General features: G+C 43.4%; 1 protein-coding gene across 2 annotated transcripts in view; it reads right to left on the bottom strand.

Moving 5' to 3' along the window:
• Positions 1–24,502, bottom strand: part of KATNA1 (katanin catalytic subunit A1) — a 72,458-nt gene that overhangs the window by 40,503 nt on the left and 7,453 nt on the right. For both annotated transcript variants that reach the window (XM_033235101.1, XM_033235102.1), the window contains exons 2-4: positions 20,038–20,212; positions 13,883–14,040; positions 2,389–2,569 (exon numbers count right to left, since the gene is read on the bottom strand). In XM_033235101.1, the coding sequence (XP_033090992.1) occupies positions 2,389–2,569; positions 13,883–14,040; positions 20,038–20,199 (501 nt within the window). In that variant the 5' untranslated portion in view covers positions 20,200–20,212. The remainder of the gene's footprint in view (positions 1–2,388; positions 2,570–13,882; positions 14,041–20,037; positions 20,213–24,502) is intronic.

The raw sequence follows: 24,502 nt of genomic DNA, 5'->3' as shown, positions 1-24,502 counted from the left end.
CCGGGTTCAAGCAATTCTCCTGCCTCAGCCTCCCGAGCAGTTGGGATTACAGGTGCCTGCCACCATGCCCAGCTAATTTTTGTATTTTTAGTAGAGATGGGTTTTCACCATGTTGGCCAGGCTAGTCTCGAGCTCCTGGCCTCAAATGATTAACCAGCCTCAGCCTCCTAAAGTGCTGGGATTACCGGCATGAGCCACCACGCCCAGCCAAAAAAAAAAAAAAAAAAAGAATCATCTTTGTTTTTTTTTTTTATACTTTAAGTTCTAGGGTACATGTGCACAACGTGCAGGTTTGTTACATATGTATACATGTGCCATGTTGGTGTGCTGTACCCATTAACTCGTCATTTACATTAGGTTTATCTCCTAATGCTATCCCTCCCCGCTCCACCCACCCCATGACAGGCCCCAGTGTGTGATGTTCCCCACCCTGTGTCCATGTGTTCTCATTGTTCAATTCCCACCTAAGAGAACATGCGGTATTTGGTTTTCTGTCCTTGCGGTAGTTTGTCCATAATGATGGTTTCCAGCTTCATCCATGTCCCTACAAAGGACGTGAACTCATCCTTTTTTATGGCTGCATAGTATTCCATGGTGTATATGTGCCACATTTTCTTAATCCAGTCTATCATTGATGGACATTTGGGTTGGTTCCAAGTCTTTGCTATTGTGAATAGTGCCATAATAAACATACATGTGCATGTGTCTTTATAGTAGCATGATTTATAATCCTTTGGGTATATACCCAGTAATGGGATGGCTGGGTCAAATGGTATTTCTAGTTCTAGATCCTTGAGGAATTGCCACACAGTCTTCCACAATGGTTGAACTAGTTTACAGTCCCACCAACATTGTAAAAGTGTTCCTATTTCTCCACATCCTCTCCAGCACCTGTTGTTTCCTGACTTTTTAACGATCGCCATTCTAACTGGTGTGAGATGGTATTTCATTGTGGTTTTGATTTGCATTTCTCTGATGGCCAGTGATGATGAGCAAAAAATAAATAATCTTAATCTAATCCTGAGGAAGTATCAGGCAAGCCCAAACTGAGGAATATTCCACAAAATAACTGGCCTGAATTCTTCAAAAATTCTAGTCCAAGAAAGGCAAAAACTGAGATGTTTATGTTAAAAGGGACTAAAGAAACATGATAACTAAATTTGATGTGTGCTTCTACATTGTAATCTGACCTAATGGGGACAGAAGGGGGAAAATCTCTATATGACATTCTTGGGATAACTGGCCAAAATTTATAAAGGTCTGTGGATTAGATGAATAGTACTATAACAATGTAAAATTTACAGCTTTTGATAATTGTGTTGTTTTTACGTAAAAAAATGTCTTATTACTCAGGATATACATTCTGAAATACTGAAGGTTAAAGGAGCGTTATATCTACAACTCAGTCTCAAATGGTTCAGGAAAAGGGTATACAGAGAAAGAAAATGATAAATCAAAAGGGGCACAATATTAATAATTGGTAAAACTAGGTAAAGTATATATGGAAGTTCCTTATACCATTCCTGCAAATTGTCTGCTAGTCTGAAATTATATCATAATATAAAGTTACCAAAAAAAGCCAAAATATTTGTTGAATTGCAAGTGGGGAAAATCCCAGCCTAGATGTAGCAGAACTAAGGTTTTATTATAGCTCTGACAAACTGAAGACTACAACTTATTGAAATTTAGGGCCGGGCACGGTGGCTCAAGCCTGTAATCCTAGCACTTTGGGAGGCCGAGACGGGCGGATCACGAGGTCAGGAGATCGAGATCATCCTGGCTAACACGGTGAAACCCCGTCTCTACTAAAAATACAAAAAAAAACTAGCCGGGCCAGGTGGCGGGCGCCTGTAGTCCCAGCTACTCGGGAGGCTGAGGCAGGAGAATGGCGTAAACCCGGGAGGCGGAGCTTGCAGTGAGCTGAGATCCGGCCACTGCACTCCAGCTCGGGCGACAGAGCAAGACTCCGTCTCAAAAAAAAAAAAAAAAAAAAAAAAAAAAGAAATTTAGGCTGGGCACAGTGGCTCACGCCTGTAATCCCAGCACCTTGGGAGGCCTAGGGGGGCAGATAACCTGAGGTAAAGAGTTCGAGACCAGCCTGGCCAACTTGCTGAAGCCCCATCTTTACTAATAATACAAAAATCAGCTGGATATGGTGGCGCCTGCCTGTAATCCCTGCTACTTGGAAGGCTGAGGCATGAGAATTGCTTGAACCCAGGAGGTGGAGGTTGCAGTGAGCCAAAATCACGCCACTGCACTCCAGCCTGCGTGACAGGGTGAGACTCTGTCTCAAAAAAGGAAAAAAAGAAAAAAAAATAAATGTGTACAGTATCAATTTTTACAGTTCAGCAATACCTTTTTCGCTTATAAAACCTAATTAACATTTACCTTTTCCTCTCTTCCTTTATTCTGTTCTTTCTTTTCACGACAACGAACAGCTTTCCCTCTGTCATTGTGAAGATTCTGTGCAGATGAACGGTGAACTCTGACAGTTGTACCTGGACGATTACCATGTGATTTAGGGTCACTGTACTGAGAAGACTGGCGTTTTCTAGGTCCTGGTGAGGGTCTAATCAAACAAAAACTCATTAATATCATAATCAACTCCACATACAGATGAACAGACATACTGTGTAAGTTAGAGTCAGTGAATTAAAGAAGCCAATGCAACAACTGATCACAAGACACAACTGAATAAACTTCAGGATGTTGCAACCTAAGATCTAAAATTCAAATCTGGGCCAGGCGCCATGGCTCACACCTATAATCCTAGCATTTTGGGAGGCAAAGGTGGGTGGATCACCTGAGGTCAGGAGTTCAAGATCAGCCTGGCCAACATGGTGAAACCCCGTCTCTACAAATACAAAAAATTAGCCAGGCATGGTGGTGCGCATCTGTAATCTCAGTCACTCGAGAGGCTGAGGCAGGAGAATCATTTGAACTTGGGAGGTGGAGAGTGGAGTGAGCCAAGATCGCACCACTGCACTCTAGCCTGGGCAACAGAGTGAGACTCCGTCTCAAAAAAAATAAAAATATAAAAATAAATAAAAAATAAAAATAAATAAAATTTAAATTTGACATATCTGTTGGTGGTGACTTAAAGGAATGCGGTATAGTCATATTACAGAAATAATGGGGGGGAAGTAATGGTCACCTCTACTTAGAAAGGAAATTGTTGTGTATCAAAGATGAATGCATCTGATTGTTGGAAGCTGAAAAAACATTATCAGAGAAGAGAGTTTTATCGAGACAACCAGAATACAACACAAGTACTCAATTCACATTAATCCACTGGTATATATGCAGTTTGGTACCATTTATTTAGAATATACAGATTTGAGTATCCCTTATCCAAAATTCTGGGGACCAGAAGTCTTTTGAATTTTTGATTTTTTCAGAACTTGGAATATTTTCATATACATACCAGCTGAGCATCTCTAATCTGAAAATCCACAATCTAAAATGTCCCAATGAGCACTTCCTCTAAGTATGACCTTTGAGTGTCATGCTGGTGCTCAAAAAGTTTCAGCTTTTGAAACATTTTGAATTTTTGGATCAGGGAAGCTCAATCTATACCACAATTTTTGTGTTTTAATTAATAAGATTTAATCATTTTTCCATTTAAAAAACTGATACAGCACTAGCTATCAACAGTTACTAGAACTCATGTTCAGTGCTTTACATTTACATTCATCACCTCATTTCACTTTTATGTATTTATTTTTTATTATTATTATTTTTTGACATAAGGTCTTGCTCTGTCACTGCAGCCTTGGCCTCCCAAGCTCAAGCAATCCTCCCACCTCAGCCTCCCGAGTAGCAAGGACTACAGCCACATGGCACCACACAAGGCTAATTTTTGTATTTTGTAGAGATAAGGTCTCATTATGTTGCCTAGGCTGGTATCAAACCCCTGGGCTCAATCAATCTTCCCATCTTGGCCTCCCAAAGAGCTGGGACTACAGGAGTGAGCCCTGTGTCAGTCCTCATTTCATCCTTATTTCTGTAGCAGGATTCAGACTTCTCAAATATCCGTTAGGCTCCTACTCTGCTCCCAGATTTGGTTGCAGCCATTTACAAGGGGGAAAACAAACAAAAAAAAGGAGTCCTATTCTCAAATAAACCACAGTATAGTTAAACAGACAGAAGATGTGTAAAGCTAGGCATGTATACCAGAAGGTGTGAAACAGACCTCGTGCTATGGCAATGGGAATGGCCTCATGGAGACAGAAAATAAACTGGGACTGGAAATGCAGGAGTTGAACTAAACAAGAGGGTACAATTATAGACAGAACATCAATAAAGAAAAGCAAAGAAACAAAAATGAGCTTAATCTATGTAAAGGATTATAAAGACACCAGTCTAACACATAATGCTGAACATTAAGCAATAATACTGAACAGAAATGGTTTGGTACACAGAAGATACGAATACCACTTCAAGAGCCTTCGCTTTTAGCTAACTGCTAACAAGGATCCACTGAAAACATTTTAGAAATATTAGTCTAATACTGAACATGATATACTGCTAAAGAAAACACAGAAAGCAGTGAGATGTTTGTGATTACAAATGTTACTGAGATATGAGATGAGGGCCTAGTTTAAGGCAGTAACAATGAGAAGAGTCTCAGAGACACACTATTAGTAAAGACACTCCTGGCCGGGCACGGTGGCTCACACCTGTAATCCCAGCACTTTGGGAGGCTGAAGTAGGCAGATCACTTGAGGCCAGGAGTTCGAGATCAGACTGGCCAACATGGCAAAACTCCATCTCTACTAAAAATACAAAAAATTAGCTGGGTGTGGTGGCATGCACCAGTAATCCCAGTTACTCAGGAGGCTGAGGCAGGAGAATCACTTGAACCTGGGAGGCAGAGGTTGCATGAACCGAGATTGTGCCACTGCACTCCAGCCTAGGAAACAGACCTCGACTGTCTCAAAAAAGAAAAAAAGAAAAGAGAAGAGAAGAGAAGAGAAAAGAAAAAGAAAGAAAGAAAGAAAGAAAGAGAAGAGAAGAGAAGAAAAAAGAGGAAAGGAAAGGAAAAAGGAAAGGAAAAAGGAAAGGAAAGGAAAAAGGAAAGGAAAGGAAAGGAAGAGCTGGGCACGGTGGCTCAAGCCTGTAATCCCAGCACTTTGGGAGGCCAAGACGGGCGGATCACGAGGTCAGGAGATCGAGACCATCCTGGCTAACACGGTGAAACCCCGTCTCTACTAAAAAATACAAAAAACTAGCCGGGCGAGGTGGCGGGCGCCTGTAGTCCCAGCTACTAGGGAGGCTGAGGCAGGAGAATGGCGTAAACCCGGGAGGCGGAGCTTGCAGTGAGCTGAGATCCGGCCACTTCACTCCAGCCTGGGCGACAGAGCGAGACTCCGTCTCAAAAAAAAAAAAAAAAGAAAGAAAGAAAGAAAAGACATTCCTAGGCCGGGTGCAGTGGCTCACGCCTGTAATCCCAGCACTGTGGGAGGCCGAGACAGGTGGATCACCTGAGGTCAGGAGTTCAAGACCAGCCTGGCCAACATGGCAAAACCCTGTCTCTACTAAAAATACAAAAATTAGATGGGCATGGTGCTGTGCACTTGTAATCTCAGCTACTTGGAAGGCTGAGGCATGAGAATCACTTGAACCCAGGAGGCGGAGGTTGCAGTGAGTCGAGCTCATGCCACTGCACTCCAGCCTGGGTGACAGAGCAAGACTGGAAAGTTGAGAATGAGAATTTGGGAGGATGATAACACCAAACTAACGTGTATGTGAAGCAATGATGGGGGTTTAATTTTGGATTCAGGAAATATTTCTGTGGATGTATTTTTCCCTTTGCTACAGAAATAATACAAAATAGACACTGACATATAATAAAGTATAGTTGGCCTTCCATATCTGCAGATTCCGCAATGCTGAGTCAATCAACTGCCAATGAAAAATATTTTGAAAATAAAGATGGTTGAGTTGGTACTGAACATGTACAAACTTTTTTTGTCATTATTCTCTATATAATACAGTGAAACAACTATTTATATAACATTTACATTGTATTAGGTGTTACAAGTAATCCATATATGATTTAAAATATACAGGAGGATGTGTGCAGGTTATGTGCAAATATACACCATCTGGTTGGATGTGGCGGCTCACGTCTGTAATCCCAGCAATTTGGGAGACCGATGCAAGCAGATCACCTGAGGTCAGAAGTTCAAGACCAGCTTGGCCAACATGGCAAAACCCCGCCTCTTACAAAAAAAAGCCGGGTGCAGTGGCTCATGCCTGTAATCCCAGCAATGTGGGAGGCTGAGGCAGGCAGATCACGAGGTCAGCAGTTCAAGACCAGCCAGTCCAAGATCACCCTGGCTAACATGGTGAAACCCCATCTCAACTAAAAATACAAAAATTGGCCGGGCGCGGTGGCTCAAGCCTGTAATCCCAGCACTTTGGGAGGCCGAGACGGGCGGATCACGAGGTCAGGAGATCGAGACCATCCTGGCTAACACGGTGAAACCCCGTCTCTACTAAAAAAAAATACAAAAAACTAGCCGGGCGAGGTGGCGGGCGCCTGTAGTCCCAGCTACTCCGGAGGCTGAGGCAGGAGAATGGTGTGAACCCGGGAGGCGGAGCTTGCAGTGAGCTGAGATCCGGCCACTGCACTCCAGCCTGGGCGACAGAGCGAGACTCCGTCTCAAAAAAAATAAAAATAAAAAATAAAAATAAAAATAAAAATACAAAAATTAGCTGGGTGTGGTGGCATGCGCCTGTAATCCCAGCTACTCGGGAGGCTGAGGCAGGAGAACTGCTTGAACCCGGGAGGCGGAGGTTGCAGTTAGCCAAGATCGCACCACTGCATTTCAGTCTGGGCGACAGAGTAAGACTCCGTCTCAGGAAAAAAAAAAAAAAAAAAATGAGCTGGACATGGTGGCACAGGCCTGTAGTCCCAGCTACTTGGGAGGCTGAGGCAGGAGAATTGCTTGAACCAGGAGGCAGAGACTGCAGTGAGCCAAGATCACACCACTGCACTCCAGCCTGGGCAACAGAGCAATACACCATCTCAAAATAAACAAATATACACCATCTTATATAAGGGACTTGAGTATCCATGGGTTTTGGTATCTGTGAGGGTCCTAGAACCAATTCCCCACAGATAATGAGAGACAACTATATAAAGAATTAAAAAGTTGTCTGTAACTCCACTATCCAGAATTAACCAATTAACATATTAGTCTATTTCTTGTAGTTATCTTTCATTTAAACAAAATCAGAACCATTATACACACATACACTCTTGTATTTTTCTCTCTTTATTATACTTTGAGACATTTCCAATAACAAAACCTCATAAATGACTGGATGGTAGTCAATTACATAAAATGTGCCATTTCATCTACTTCTTACTGCTAGCCATTCAGTCATTCAAAAAACAATGTAAAAACAATTTTAGGCCAGGTGCAGCGGCTCATGCCTGTAATTCCAGTACTTTGGGAGGCCAAGGCAGGTGGATCACCTGAGGTCAGGAGTTCAAGATCAGCCTGGCCAACATGGTGAAACCCGGTCACTACTAAAAATACAAAAATTAGCCTGGTGTGGTGGCAGGCACCTCTAATCCCAGCTACTTGGAAAGCTGAGGCAGAAGAATCGCTTGAACCCGGGAGGTGGAGGTTGCAGTGAGCCAAGGTTATGCCACTGCACTCCAGCCTGGGCAACAGAGTGAGACTCCATCTTAAAAAAAAATAATAATTTCAACAAAAACCCTTACTGTCATAGACTTACATATATGTGTGTGTGTGTGTGTGTGTGTGTGTGTGTGTGTGTGTGTGTATGAGGGGTGCATCAAACAGTACCAGGTAATATTAAGTGCTATCAAGAAGAATAAAGAAGGGGGCCAGGCATGGTGGCTCATGCCTGTAATCCCAGCACTTTGGGAGGCTGAGGCAGGTGGATCACTTGAGGTCAGGAGTTTGAGATCAGACTGGCCAACATGGAGAAACCCCATCTCTACTAAAAATACAAAAACTTGGCTGGCCATGGTGGCTCACGCATGTAATCCCAGCACTTTGGGAGGCCAAGGCAGGCAGATCACTTGAGGTCAGGAGTTCAAGACCAGGCGGACGGATCACTTGAGGTCAGGAGTTCGAGACCAGCCTGGCAAACATGGTGAAATCCTCTCTCTACTAAAAATACAAAAAAATTAGCTGGGCGTGGTGGTGCATGCCTATAATCCCAGCTACTTGGGAGGCTAAGGCAGGAGAATCGCTTGAACCTGGGAGATGGAGGTTGCAGTGAGCCAAGATTACACCACTGCATTCCAGCCTAGATGACAGAGTGAGACTCCATCTCAAAAAAAAAAAAAAAAAAAAAAAAATTAGCTGGGTAATTATTCCAGCTACTCAGGAGGCTGAGGCATGAGAATTGCTTGGATCCAAGAGGTGGAGGCTACAGTGAGCTGAGATGCACTACTGCACTCCAGCCTGGGTGACAGAGCAAGACTCTGTTTCAAAAACAAAACAGAGGGGCAAGGGGCTACGGGATCATGCAGGATGGTTTTTAGGTGGTGTAGTCAGACACAGACTTTCTGAGGTGACAATTAGCTAGAGAACTAAATGAAAGAAGGGAACAGGCCATTCAGCACTGGAGCTGAGGGAAAGGCGGGTGAAAGGAGTGAAGCATTTGTGGCCTTGGCTCATTCAAGGCCACAGCACAGTGCCTGAGGGAGAGAGATGTAAGAACTTAGGTCCCAGAGGCTGCGGGGAACCAGGTCTCATAGGGCTTGAAAGACATGAAAACTCTGGGTTTTATTCTGTGAGATGGGAAGATATCTTAGGGGCATCAGCTGACTGTTAAAAGACATTTGAAAAGAATCACATCTAGTGGCATTTAAGCTATGTCTAACTTTTTCTACATAAGGCTTCAACAAACCTCCACGTACTCAATTTTTTGTGTACCGTTCTAGAAGAGAATACTGGATCAGTTGAATTTGTTCTTTAATGGTACTAAAATTTAGGTGATGATAAGGTTAGAATCACCAACATAGGTGAAGAAAGAATGACTCTTGGCCAGGTACCGGTGGCTCATGCCTGTAATCCCAGCACTTTGGGAGGCAGAGGTGGGTGGATCACAAGGTTAGGAGTTCGAGACCAGCCTGGCCAACTGGTGAAACTCCATCTCTACCAATAATACAAAAATTAGCCGGGCGTGGTGGCGCACACCTGTAGTCCCAGCTACATGGAAGGCTGAGGCAGGAGAATTGCTTGAACCTGGGAGGCAGAGGTTGCAGTGAGTCGAGATTGTGCCACTGCACTGCACTCCAGCCTGGGCAACAGAGCAAGACTCCATCTCAAAAAAAAAAAAAAAAAACTCTCTTAAGCATGAGTACAAATGAAGACTAATAGAAAAATAAAAAGAATCTTAAAAGATCTAGTTAAGGGAGCAAATAAATTACAGGAAGAAACAGATGCCACAAATAAAGTCAAAAAGGAAAACGTAACAGTAATCTAGAGCATTCAAAATCAGGAACAGAAAACGATACTGAAGAAAGCAAGAAACAGTAAGAAGGAACACCCAAATTTAGGGCTTAACTTCTCACCACCCCTCAGAGGAAATCCTGCCTCTCTGCTTGTGAGACTGAGGTGATCAAACACTTCACTAAATTCAGAATCAACTGATTTCCCACTGGGAACATCTATTTGTTGGAAAGATCTTACCAATAACTGAGGAGAGTTATAGGACTGTTAGCGGTTGAATGTTTGTGTCCTCCCCAAAATTCATATGTTAAAGCCCCAATGCCCAATATGACTATTAGGAGTAAGGAATTAAGAGTCCCTGATGTGACATGATTAATGTTCTTATAAAAGACACCAAAGAGCTCACTCACTCTCTCTGCCATGTGAGCACACAGAGAGACAGTGGCTGTCTGCTCAGGGAGAGTCCTGACCTGGAACCAAACTGGCCACATCTTGATCTTGGACTTCCCAGCCTCCAGAAGTGTGATAAGCAAAGTTCTGTTGTTTAAGCCACCCAGTGTATGGTATTTTGTTATGGTAGCCCAAGCAGACTAATACAAGACCCAAGTGATGATTCTCCAGAAGGAGAAAAGAGCAAGTAAATAAGAATAAAACAAATTAACAGACAAAAGCAAAAACACAACTTGACTCATCTATTAGTTCTACTTCTGAAATTAGAGGAAAACATTATAAATGTGGAAAAATTTTTACTCACAACTATTCACTGCAACTTTATTTATAATAATGAAAAAAACGGGAAAAAACATTAAGAGCATGGTTAACTATATAGGTTACATATCAGTCAGAACAGTGGCAAATAACTCTTAAAAAACTGCAGGGAAAAAGATCTGACATGGTTTATAATTTATAAATGTTTAAAATATGAAGAGCAAATTATTTAATCTATCTTAGCTTATCGTCATCAGAAATTGGGGTTAAAAAAATCAGTACCTACCTTCTAAGGTGGTTTTGAGAATTAAATAATACATGTAAAACAACAAAAACAGTACCTGGCACACAGTAATATGCAATGATTGTTGACTATTATTAGGATTTTTCTTGTTTTTTTTTTTGAGACGGAGTCTGGCTCTGTCGCCCAGGCTGGAGTGCAGTGGCCGGATCTCAGCTCACTGCAAGCTCCGCCTCCCGGGTTTACGCCATTCTCCTGCCTCAGCCTCCCGAGTAGCTGGGACTACAGGCACCCGCCACCTCGCCCAGCTAGTTTTTTTGTATTTTTTAGTGGAGACGGGGTTTCACCGTGTTAGCCAGGATGGTCTCGATCTCCTGACCTAGTGATCCGCCTGTCTCGGCCTCCCAAAGTGCTGGGATTACAGGTTTGAGCCACCGTGCCCGGCCCTATTATTAGGATTTTTCTTAAAAGAGGGTACAATGTTGTAAATTATGGATATAGCACAACTACAACTATGAAAATAATGCATAAAAGAACAGAAGAAAACAAACTAGGATGACTGTGTGATTTCCCCCTACTTCTATGAATTTTTCTATTTTTCTTTAATAAGCTACTGTGTTTTAGTGAACTATTATGTAATAAACAGAAAATGTAATTATGTGAAAGTGCTTATGAGGCATGGAAAAAATTTAGCAAATCTCCAAAGGATACCAGGAGTCAGTAACAGAACACTAGTACAGTCCTTTTATGTGAAGATTAAGAAAATAAAAGTGGCAGCTGGGTGCGGTGGCTCACGCTTGTAATCCCAGCACTTTGGGAGGCCAAGGCAGGTGGATCACCTGAGGTCAGGAGTTCAAGACCAGCCTGGCCAACATGGTGAAACCCCGACTCTACTAAAAACACAAAAATTAGCCAGCGTGGTGGCACATGCCTGTAATTCCAGCTACTTGGGAAGCAGAGACAGAAGAATTGCTTGAACCAGGAGGCGGAGGTTGCAGTGACCCGAGATCATGCCACTGCACTCCAGCCTGGGCGACAGAGCAAGACTCCATCTCAAAAAAAAAATAAAAATAAAAATAAAAGTGGCTAAGAAATAATCAACACTCATCAATTGATTTTAAATGTCAAGAACGGCCGGGCGCGGTGGCTCAAGCCTGTAATCCCAGTACTTTGGGAGGCCGAGACGGGCGGATCATGAGGTCAGGAGATCGAGAGCATCTTGGCTAAGACGGTGAAACCCCGTCTCTACTAAAAAATACAAAAAACTAGCCGGGCGTGGTGGCGGGTGCCTGTAGTCCCAGCTACTTGGGAGGCTGAGGCAGGAGAATGGCTTGAACCCAGGAGGTGGAGGTTGCAGTGAGCTGAGATCCGGCCACTGCACTCCAGCCTGGGCGACAGAGCAAGACTCCATCTCAAAAAAAAAAAAAAAAAAAAATGTCAAGAACATGAAGGTATGAGTCTTCTCAGCATGTGACCTAGGGACCACCTACATCAGAATCACTTGTGGATTCCTGAGTTCTACCTGCTGTCTACTATATTAGACTCTCTGGGAGTGATGTCCCTAAATCCACATTTTTAATTAGAGATTGTTAGGACTGCTATAGCAGAGAGTGCCAGCTTTGTAATCATTATTATAAAACACAATATGTATAGGTTCAAATCCTAGCTCTACCAGTTTTGTGATAGTGGAGAAAAGTTACCCAACCTTATTGTACCTCAGCTGTCTTATCGGAAATACAGGGAAAATATGACTTATTTGGAAGGCTTATTGTAACAAATAAATAAAATAACACTTATAGCTTAAAATAGTTCAGAACACTGTGGATGTATAATCCAGCACCTATATTATAAAATACAACCAGGCCGGGTGTGGTGGCTCACGCCTGTAATCCCAGCACTTTGGGAGGCCAGGGTGGGCGAATCACGAGGTCAGGAGTTCAAGACCAGCCTGGCCAACATGGTGAAACCCCATCTCTACTAAAAATACAAAAAATTAGCTGGGCGTGGTGGCAGGTGCCTGTAATTCCAGCTACTTGGGGAGTTGAGGCAGGAGACTTGCTTGAACCCAGGAGGCAGAGGTTGCAGTGAGCTGAGATCATGCCATTGCACTCCAGCCCAGGCGACAGAGTGAGACTCCATCTCAAAAAATAAATAAATAAAATAAAATAAAATAAAATAAAACCAAGGCTGGTTCAAAGGCAGTGAGTTATCTCAATTGATTGTTCACAGTCAGTTACAGATCAAACTCTTTGTTCTACTCTTCCCCACCTTCTCACCACTGCACTTAACTAGTCTTAAAAAAAAAAACCAAGAAATCAGAGTTGCAATGACAAAATGTTAAAACTGAAAACCACCTGGGCAACATCTTAATGCAAGGTTAACGGGCAATGAACCCAGGAAGTCGTAAGTGTTCTTTCTAGAAAGGCATGACACAGTCAATATTTAAATCTATAATACAAATTAGAAAATCTACCATGTGAATGAAGTAGATAACATCCACCTGCACAGTTGTCAGTTAAAAAATATGCAGTAAAACTATGCATGATTGGCTAGTTACAGTACTTCAGTAAATATCAGTATCACTAGTTGTTCCTTTGATGGCACTTGGTAGCAGGAAGTTAGGGAAAAAAGGCCAGAAAAAACCCTAAAATTCAGAACATTTTATTTTTACTGTTCTCTATGAATTAAAAAGCCCTTTGTTTGTTTGTTTGTTTTTTATTTTAGCAGTGTTACAGCTTGATGAAAAGAAATATTCTGTGATCCCTGTTTGAGAACCACTGTTAGTCTAACTTCCTCTCTTTGCATAAGAAAAATCTGAGGCCTGGCCGGGCACGGTGGCTCAGGCCTATAATCCCAGCACTTTGGGAGGCTGAGGCTAGGCGAATCACGAGGTGAGGAGATCAAGACTAGCCTGGCCAACATGGTGAAACCCCGTCTCTACTAAAATACAAAAAAATTAGCCAGGCATGGTGGTGCATGCCTGTAGTCCCAGCTGCTCAGGAGGCTGAGGCAGGGGAGTCGCTTGAACCCGGGAGGCGGAGGTTGCAGTGAGCTGAGATCGCAACACTGCACTCCAGTCTCCTGACAGTGTGAGACTTCGTCTAAAAAAACAAAAAAAGAAAAAAAAGAAAAATCTGAGGCCTAGAAAGGTTCTATTATTTTCCCAAATCTACAGAGAGTGGCAAAGACAGACACAGAGCCTGAATATTTCAATTCCTAACCCCACTCTCCTTCCACAAGATAACACTGTCTCTACCACTTTAAGGTCATTCACAAAAGCATATTTTTAAATTATTCCTACCGAAATCTTATTTTTTGAAATAGGTCAAAAAGACACAAGGTTCAAGACCAGTGAGTTATAAAAGAGAGAACATTCAGTAAAGAAAACTCCCTCCCATTCCTGTCTCTCAGCCACACCACCCTCCTCCTAGATATAATCAATGCTATAAGCTTCTTGGGCTAACTGGTTTCTTAAAAGGTCTCCACTTACCTTCGTTCAACAGGTACAGGCATGGACCAGACTTCTCCCTCAGAAGCTGGAAGGTCATGCTGTGCTGCCTTCAAGGGAGTGCTGTCTAGTTTAAAGCTCTCTAGTGTTTTCATGATATCTTTAACATGTTTAGCTTCCACATTTATTTCCTGCCAAACCTGATTTCAAAGAAGAAGAAGCATCTTTAAATTTCCACAATATATCACTGTCAAAATTAAATGAGGGCCATTTATTAGAGATGTTAGAAAACTCCATTTTGATATCAGATATCCAGTAAACCACATCAAGATATTCTATCGAAATTTTAAAAAGTTCATTAAATTTATGTTTCAACTGCAATTTTTTTTTTTTTTTTGAGATAGAGTGGCATGATTACGCCTCTGCTCACTGTAAGCTCCTCCTCCCGAGTTCATGCCATTCTCCTGCCTCAGCCTCCCGAGTAGCTGGGACTACAGGTGCCTGCCACCACGCCTGGCTAATTTTTTGTATTTTTAGTAGAGACAGGGTTTCACCGTGTTAGCCAGGAAGGTCTTGATTTCCTGACCTCGTGATCCACCCGCCTAGGCCTCCCAAAGTGCTGAGATTACAGGCGTGAGCCACTGTGCCTGGCCCTCAATTGCAAAATTAATTCTGATAAAATGAATTAAACATCCAGGATAGGCTAGGCATGGTGGCTCATGCCTGTAATCCAGCACTTTAGGAAGCTGAGGCGGACGGATCACTTGAGCTCAGGAGTTTGAGACAAGCCTGGCCAATATGGCAAAACCCCATCTCTACTAAAAATACAAAAAATTAGCTGCGCATGGGGCATGCGCCTATAGTCCCAGCTACTTGGGAGACTGAGGCAGGAGAATTGCTTTAGCCCAGGAGGTGGAGGTTGCAGAGAGCCAAGATCGCGCCACTGCACTCCAGCCTGGGCAACACAGCAAGACTCTGTCTCAAACCAAAAAAAAATCCAGGCTAATTAAATAATACTACTAATTTACATTCTTATTTAAATTGCATAGCCAGGTATGCTGGCACACGTATGTAATCCCAGCTACTCGGGAGGCTGAGGCAGGAGAATTGTTTGAACCTGGGAGGCGGAGGCTGTGGTGAGCTGGAGATCGCGCCATTGCACTCCAGCCTGGGCAACGAGAGCGAAACTCCGGCTCAAATAAATAAATAAGTTGCATAATAGGCTGGGCGCAGTGGCTCACACCTGTAATCTCAACACTTTGGGAGGCCAAGGAGGGCACATCACCTGAGGTCAGGCTTTCAAGACCAGCCTGGCCAAAATGGTGAAACCCCACCTCTACTAAAAATAAAAAAATTAGCTGAGTGTGGTGGCGGGCACCTGGAATCCCAGCCACTCGGGAGGCTGAGGCAGGAAAACTGCTTGAACCCAGAAGGCAGAGGTTGCAGTGAGCTGAGATCATGCCACTGCACTCCAGCCTGGGCAACAGAGCGAGACTCCATCTCAAAAAAACAAAACAAAACAAAACAAATTGAATAACAAACTGAAAAGTCAGGCATAACTTTAAAATTCTACAAGAATAATTAGCTGGGCATGGTGGCCCATGCCTATAGTCCTGCCTACTTGAGAGGCTGAGGTGAGAGAATTGCTTGAGCCTAAGGTGAAAAAAAAAACATCAAAGCACAACTTGTGAAAGTTTCATTTTTGTCAAACTTTACTGTTATTTCTTAGAGACAAGGTTTCATTCTGTTGCCCAGGCTGTACTGCAGTGGCACGATCATAGTTCACCATAACCTCAAACTCCTGGGTTCAAGCCATCTTCCCACCTCAGCCTCCCAAAGTGCTGGGATTACAGGCGTGAGCCAACATGCCCGGCCCTACTTTGATAACTTTTATGCTATTTAATTAACTTTTAAATGCTGAATAATCCCAATTACCCTGATTTGATAATTAAATATTGTATATAGGAAACAAAATATAATGTGTATGCCCAAGCTATGTACAACTATTATCTATCAGTAAATAATTTCTAAAAAACGAATACAACACTGATCAGAATATACTAATTTTACGACTAATGGGTCACAACCTACAGACTAAAAAAGGTCTCAATTCATATGCAACCAAGGTATTTTTTTAAAAGCAGTCTTTTTTTTTTTTTTTTTTTAATATTTTTTAGAGATAGGTTCTCATTCTGTCATCCAGTCTGGAATGTAGTGAAATGGCCCTAGTTTTGAGAGTAAGGCTCCAACTCAAAAATAAAAGAGAAAAGGAATCTTGACGCAATTTAAAAACTAAGCCTGGGCAACATGTCAATACCCCATCTCTAAAAAAAATAATAATAATAAACCAGACATGTTGGTTTGTGCCTGTGGTCCCAGCTGCTCCGGAGGCTGGATGGGAGGATTGCTTGAGCCTGGGAAGTTAAGGCTACAGTGAGCCATGATTGCACCACTGTACTCCAGCCTGGGGAACAGACTGAGACCCTGCCTCAAAAAAACCCTCAAAAACCTATATATAGTTTTGATTCAACTGTATTATAGTAATGGGTCTTAACTCAGCCTAAAAATTATATATGGTGACGGCTGTACATTATATATGTATTTAATGCCACTGAGTTGTATACTTAAAAATGGCCAAGGCCAGGTGCAGTGGCTCACATCTGTAATCTCAGTACTTTGGGAGGCTGAGGCAGGTGGATCACCTGAAGTCAGTAGTTCCAGACCAGCCTAGCCAACATGGCAAAAACCCTGTCTCTACCAAAAGTACACAAAAATTAGCTGGGTGTGGTGGCGCACACCTATAATTCCAGCTACTCGGGAGGCTGGGGCAGGAGAATCACTTGAACCCGGGAGGCGGAGGTTGCAGTGAGCCGAGATTGTACCACCGCACTCCAGCCTGGGCAAGAGAGTGAGACTCCGTCTCAAAAAAAAGCAGGGGCCGGGCGCAGTGGCTCAAGCCTGTAATCCCAGCACTTTGGGAGGCCGAGACGGGCGGATCACGAGCTCAGGAGATCGAGACCATCCTGGCTAACATGGTGAAACCCCGTCTCTACTAAAAAATACAAAAAACTAGCCGGGCGAGGTGGCGGGCGCCTGTAGTCCCAGCTACTTGGGAGGCTGAGGCAGGAGAATGGCGTGAACCCGGGAGGCGGAGCTTGCAGTGAGCCGAGATTGCGCCACTGCACTCCAGTCTGGGCGACAGAGCGAGACTCCGCCTCAAAAAAAAAAAAAAAAAAGAAAAAGAAAAAAAAACAGTAAAGTGTTATGTATATTTTACCACAATAAGAAAATGGTAGGAAGGGCATGGTGGCTCATGCTTGCAATCCCAGCACTTTGGGAGGATCCCAGCACTTTGGGAGGCCAAGGCAAGCGGATCACCTGAGGTCAGGAGTTCAAGACCAGCCTGGCTACAAGGTGAAACCTGTCTCTACTAAAAATACAAAAATTAGCTGGGTATGGTTGCAGGCTCCTGTAATTCCAGCTACTTGGGAGTCTGAGGCGGGAGAATCACTTGAACCCAGGAGGTGGAGGCTGCAGTGAGCTGAGACTACGCCATTGCACTCCAGCCTGGGTAACAAGTGAGAAAATCCGTCTCAAAAAAAAAAAAAAAAAAGAAAATGGTAAAAAAAAACTATATATATAATATTGAAATGAAATTTAAGATGATAATGTTTTGTTTTATAACTTAAATGATTTAATCTTAAGTACCTTTAAACAAAAGCTTAGACTTAAGTAGAAGTCTTTGGCCAAACAACAAAAGTTCTAAAAAGTCCCTCACTGACAAACTTAAGACTCCTTATGAAATAAAATATTTTCTAGGCCGAGCATGGTGACTCACGCCTATAATCCTAGCACTTTGTGAGGCTGAGGCAAGAGGATCATTTGAGTCCAGGAGTTCAAGACCAGCCTGAATAACATAGTGAGATGCCATGTCTATAAAAAATAAATAAATAAAAGATTAATAAAATAAAATATTTGCCCCTTCTGGTAATTATATGGATACAGTAAAGGATATGAAGGGACAGATATAGGGAAATACATTAAGTTCAAAGAGATAGGCTATTTCTCTCAAAAAAATTAAGGACAAATATTGAACAATATTTAAAAAGCAGCTCAGTAAAATCTGAGGTATAATATTCTATCTAGAAGATCAGCTCAAAAAGACTATTACTTTCGGGTTTTTTTTTTTGAGGCAGAGCCTCGCTCTGTTGCCAGGCTGGAGTGCAATGGCGAGATCTCGGCTCACTGCAACCTCCACCTCCTGGTTTCAAGAGATTCTCCCACCTCAGCCTCCCAAGTAGCTGCGATTACAGGCACCTGCCACTACACCAAGCTAATTTTTTTGTATTTTAGTAGAGATGGGGTTTCACCATGTTGGTCAGGCTGGTCTTGAACTCCTGAACTCAGGAGATCAGCTCACCTCAGCCTCCCAAAGTGCTGAGATTACAGGCGTGAGCCACCACGCCCGGCAAGACTATTATTTTCTTAACATTTTTTTCCTCTTGTGACATAGTTGAGCCTTGTTATAAATGCCACCCTCCACTGGACCTGTAAGTTACACAATTTCCAATTTTAAATTTCTGTTGGTCCTCAGTGACTGAAATTTCTCAATGGGATTCAACCATAATCTGCTTTATACAGTTCTGTTATACAAGGAATATGAGGCTGGGTGTGGTGGCTCACACCTGTCCCACCACTCAGGGAGGCTGAGGTGGGAGGATCACTTTAGTCTACGAGTTTGAAACCAGCCTGGGAAACATAGGGAGATCCCATCTCTACCAAAAAATTTAAAAATTAGCAGGTCACAGTGGGGCACACGTGTGGTTTCTCCCACTCAGGAGGCTGAGTGGGAGGACTGTTTGAGTCTGGGAGGTCATGGCTGCAGACTGCACCACTGCACTCCCTCCTGGGCAAGAGAACAAGACCCTCTCTCAAAAATTAAAAAAAATATATATATGATGCCTGTGAGATTCACAAGCCATTTACAGTTTCGACAATGGCTTAATAAAGTCTACTCTACTTTTACCAAGTAAAAATCTGAACAAAAAATGTCAAAACAATTATTTTAAAAAACCCTTGGCTGGGCGCAGTGGCTCATGCCTGTAATCCCAGCATTTTGGGAGGCCAAGGGAGGCAGATTACCTGAGGTCAGGAGTTCGAGACCAGCCTGGCCAACATGGTGACACCCTGTCTCTACCAAAAACACAAAAACTAGCTGGGTGTGGAGGCAGGCGCCTGTAATCCCAGCTACTCGGGAGGCTTGAACCTGGGAGGTGAAGGTTGCAGTGAGTCGAGAACGCGCCACTGCACTCCACCCTGGATGACGAGCAAAACTCTGTCTTGAGAAAAAACAAACAAACAAAAAGACCCTCTTATTAGATTCCAGCAATTAGAGTTAAGTAGAACTCATAATACCGCTGATGGTGAAAATGATTATTAATAAAGTTTCAAGTAATATTATATAGAAATCTGTGTAATAACTCAAATACTCATGTTTTGTTTTGTTTTTTATTTTGGAGACAAGGTCTAGCCCTGTTGCCCAGGCTGGAGTGTAGTGGTACAAGCATAGCTCACTGCAGCCTCAACCTCCCAGGCTCAAGTGATCCTCCCTAGTAGCTAGGACTACAGGCATGCACCTTCACACCTGGCTAATATTTTATTTTTGTAGAGATGAAGTCGTGCTATGTTGTCTAAGCTGGACTTGAACTCCTGGCCTCAAGTGATCCTTCTGCTTTGGCTTCCCAAAGTGCTAGGATTACAGGAGTGAGCCACTGTGTACTGTGCTCAGTAGTCATACAGTCTTTTTTTTTTTTTTGAGACAGAGTCTTGCTCTGTCACCCAGGCTGGAGTGCAGTGGTGGGATCTCAGCTCACTGCAAGCTCCACCTCTGGGTTCACACCATCCTCCTGCCTCGGCCTCCCGAGTAGCTGGGACTACAGGCACCCACCGCCATGCCCGCCTAATTTTTTGTATTTTTAGTAGAGACAGGGTTTCACCGTGTTAGCCAGGATGGTCTCGATCTCCTGACCTTGTGATCTACCTGCCTCAGCCTCCCGAAGTGCTGGGATTACAGGCGTGAGCCACTGCGCCAGGCCATACAGTCTTAACATGTAACTACATATAGCATTGGCATCTGATCTAAATTTTCTCTTCCTAGTACTTAAGCCATTAAAACACACAGCAGCCATTATTCTCACCTGTTGCCATTTCTGCTGGAGGTATGTGTCTTTGACTGAGTACAGATACTTGTTCATTTGGTCAAGAACTCCCTGATAATAGACCATCGCAGAGTCATAGTTTCCCAGCAATGCATATTCACGAGCCAATTTTACATTCTCACTAATCATAAGAAGACTCATGTTCAACTGTAAGCTAAAAAGAAGAAGAAAAAAATAAACACTTGAGGTTTACATGTCTCTTAAAAATAAGTATAGTTATTAAAAAATACTTTCCAGTGCTCCCTCAAGAAATTCACAATCATACATACCACACTTCCCATCTCTGTGTGTGCTCATGCTATTTCCACTCCTTCAAAGAAAGCTTTTTTTTTTTTTTTTGAGACAGAGTCTGCCTCTGTCTCCCAGGCTGGAGTGCAATGGCATGATCTCGGCTCACTGCAACCTCCGCCTCCCAGGTTCAAGTGATTCTCCTCAGCCTCCCAAGTAGTTGGGATTACAGGCACCCACCATCATGCTCGGCTAATTTTTTTTGTATTTTTGTAGAGACGGGGTTTCACCACGTTGGCCAGGCTGGTCTTGAACTCCTAACCTCAGGTGATCTGCCCACCACCTTGGTCTCCCAAAGTGCTGGGATTACAGGCATGAGCCACCGTGCCTGGCCTCAAAGAAATACTTTATTTAGGAGGCCAAGGCAGGCAGCTCACTTCAGTCCAGGAGTTCAAGACTAGCCTGGCCAACATGGCAAAACCTTGTCTATACTACAATGTAAAAATTAGCTGGGCATGGTGGCACATGCCTATAGTCCCAGCTACTTGGGAGGCTGAGACACGAGAATCACTTGAACCAGGGTAGCAGAGGTTGCAATAGGTCAAGATCGCGTCACTGTACTCCAGCCTGGGAGACAGAGCAAGACTGTTTAAAACAAACAAACAGGCCAGGCGCCGTGGCTCATGCCTGTAATCCCAGCATTTTGGGAGGCTGAGGCGGGTGGATCATGAGGTCAGGAGATAAAGACTATCCTGGCCAATAGGGTGAAACTCAGTCTCTACTAAAAATACAAAAATTAGCTGGGCATGGTGGCACGTGCCTGTAATCCCAGCTACTCAGGAGGCTGAGGCAGGAGAATCGCTTGAACCAGGGAGTCGGAGGTTGCAGTGAGCCAAGATCACGCCACAGCACTCCAACCTGGCAACAGAGTGAGACTGTCTCAAAACACAAACAAACAAACAAACAATTAAAATATTGTTTTAAAAAAGTTCCCACATTCAAACCCTCCCAATTGTCAAAGCCCAGCTCAGATGGCAGTTTTCCTAGTATGTCTACCCCCTGAACTCCTCAGTTCAAAATAAATTCTCCCTCCTCTAAAGTCCCCCTGCACTTTACTGTGACTTTCATCCCAAGACACTGTCTACTTCAAATTATAGTTTCTATATATGTCTTATCTCTATTAGACTGGTATCTGACAGTAGGATTTGCATCTGAAAGGTGCGAGACTATATGATCCTTGCATGACACACATCTTATTAAACATCTGCAGAATGAATAGTGAATATTAGATACATTTTTTGAAGCAGTGTGGATTAGCAGAAGGCATATGTATTTTGAAGTTAGAAAAATCTTGGCTAGAATTGTAATTCTGCCACCTTAGTCGAGTCCCTAAACTTTTTTCTAAGCCTGTTTTAATATCTGTAGAACTGTCATAGCAACTACTTTCAGGAGTTATGCTATAAACAATAAAAGACTATTTAAAGTACCAAGCATACTACTTGACAAATAGTAGGTCTTCAATAAATGTTAAATGTATCTGCCATGAAACTTTCTATATATGAGAACCTAATCCAACCTTTAAACCTAGGAGTTCAAGACCAGCCTGGGCAACATGGCAAAACCTCATCTCTACAAAAAATACAAAAATTAGCAGAGCATGGTGGTGTGCGCCTGTAGTCCCAGCTACTCGAGAGGCTGAGATGGGAGGATTACCTGAGCCTGGGGAGGTCAAAGCTACAGTAAGCTGAGATAGTGCCACTCTACTCTAGCCTGGGCAACAGAGACAGAGTGAGACTGTGTCTCAAGAAAACATTTTTGGCCGGGCACAGTGGCTTATGCCTGTAATCCCAGCACTTTGGGAGGCCGAGGCAGGTGGATCACGAAGTCAAGAGATCGAGACCATCCTGGCTAACGCAGTGAAACCCCGTCTCTACTGAAAATACAAAAAATTAGCTGGGTGTGGTGGCAGGCGCCTGTAGTCCCAGCTATTCGGGAGGCTGAGGCAGGAGAATGGCGTGACCCCAGGAGGCAGAGCTTGTAGTGAGCTGAGATCGTGCCACTGCACTCCAGTCTGGGCGTCAGAGCAAGACTCCATCTCAAAAAATAAAAAAAAAAAAGAAAGAAAACAATTTTTAAAAATGCACCTAGTAGGATATGGATATATGGATGTGGATATAAAGCATTAGAAGCAGATGCCTGATAAATGTCAGCTTTGTTAAAGTTCACAATGACTATTATTATTTTCTAACTGTAAATCACATGGTGAAGTTCAAGGCTGGAAAGATTTACATGCTTTTGGGGAGCAATAATTTGGATTAGGGATGTGGCTATGAGAATAAAAAGAAACAAATCAGAAACACTATGGTGAAAGAAATGCTGAGATTACTCAGGAACTCACTGTGTGGAGAAAAAGTTGAAAATGAATGAAGTTTCAAGCCTAGAGGACTAAAAAGGTGAAGAAATCATGAAAGATCACAGTCAAGTTGAGAAGACATATAAGTATAAAGAAAACAAGACTTTTTTTTTACTTCTTTTGTGTGTCAGTGGGGTATCTAGATAAGTGTATTTCATAGCTTGTTTTCTAGCTGCGTCCTTTCTGATTTTCATTGCACTGGCCAATCTTTGCTCACTCGAGCCCTATCCCACCATCAGACAGAAAAACAGCAGTGCCAGCCCAATACCAGATAGAGATAGCAGAGTATTTTAGGGCCAACCTAGACCTGGATAGAGTGAGGAGCTGATGAAAAAAGAGACGTCAACACAGCAGCTCTTAAAAGTGGTCTCAGCCAGGCACGGTGGCTCATGCCTGTAATCCCAGCACTTTGGGAGGCTGAGGCAGGAGGACTGCTTGAGCTTAGGAGTTCAAGACCCACCTGGGCAACATGGCAAAACCCCATCTCTACGAAAAACACAAAAATTAGCAGAGCATGGTGGTGTGTGCCTGTAGTCCCAGCTACTTGGGAGGCTGAGGTGGGAGGATTACCTGAGCCTGGGGAGGTCAAAGCTACAGTAAGCCGAGATAGTGCCACTGTACTCCAGCTCGGGCAACATAGACAAAGTGAGACTGTGTCTCAAAGAAACTTTAAAAAAAAAGAAAAAGAAAAAGCTCCAGGTCCAGATGATTTCTATAAGTATGATGGGGTTTCTTGTTTTTTGGGTTTTTCTTCTTTTTTTTGAGACGGAGTCTCACTGTGCTGCCAGGCTGGAGTGCAGTGGCACAATCTCAGCTCACTGTAACCTCCGCTTCCTGGGTTCAAGCGATTTCCCTGCCTCAGCCTCCCATGTGGCTGGGACTACAGCCACGCAGCACCACACCCAGCTAATTTTTTGTATTTTAGTAGAGATGGCGTTTCACCATGTTGGCCAGGTTGGTCTCGATCTCTTGACCTCATGATCCGCCTACCTCGGCCTCCCAAAGTGCTGGAATTACAGGCATGAACCACCACGCCTGGCCTCGGGTTTGTATTTTTTTGTTGTTGTTTTTGTTTTGTTTCTTTTCTTTGAGACGGAGTTTTTGCTCTTGTTGCGCAGGCTGGAGTGCAGTGGTGCAATCTCGGCTCACTGCAACCTCCGCCTCCCGGGTTCAAGCGATTCTCCGGCCTCAGGCTCCCGAGTAGCTGGGATTACAGGCATGCGCCACCACGCCTGGCTAATTTTGTATTTTTAGTAGTGACAGGGTTTCTCCATGTTGGTCAGGCTGGTCTCGAACCCCCGACCTCAGGTGATCTGCCCGCCTCAGCCTTCCAAAGTGCTGGGATTACAGGCATGAGCCACCGCACCTGGTCTGGCCTCGGGGTTTTTTTTAACCAAGCTTCTAAACAGAAATAATTTCAACCACATAAAAGTTGATCCAGAAAACAAGAGAAAAGCTGAGCAACTCTTTTTTATGAGGCTGAAATCATCTCAATTGAATAAGAACACAAGACCCATTTCACTTATGAACATGGAAATCCTAATATTAGTTTACCTACAATGCATCGACACACACATCCCATGATCAAGAAGTGTTTACCCCAGAAATGCAAGGATGACTTAAGATCAGAAAATCTATCATTGTGCCGGGCGCGGTGGCTCACGCCTGTAATCCCAGCACTTTGGGAGGCCGAGGCGGGCGGATCACAAGGTCAGGAGATCGAGACCATGGTGAAACCCCGTCTCTACTAAAAATACAAAAAAATTAGCCGGGCGCAGTTGCGGGCGCCTGTAGTCCCAGCTA

This window comes from Trachypithecus francoisi, unplaced genomic scaffold (genome assembly GCF_009764315.1).
Source record: "Trachypithecus francoisi isolate TF-2019V2 unplaced genomic scaffold, Tfra_2.0 Lachesis_group15, whole genome shotgun sequence".
Taxonomy (NCBI): domain Eukaryota; kingdom Metazoa; phylum Chordata; class Mammalia; order Primates; family Cercopithecidae; genus Trachypithecus; species Trachypithecus francoisi.
Note: the sequence above shows the minus strand (reverse complement) of the source record. Positions and strands in the feature narration are given on the sequence as shown.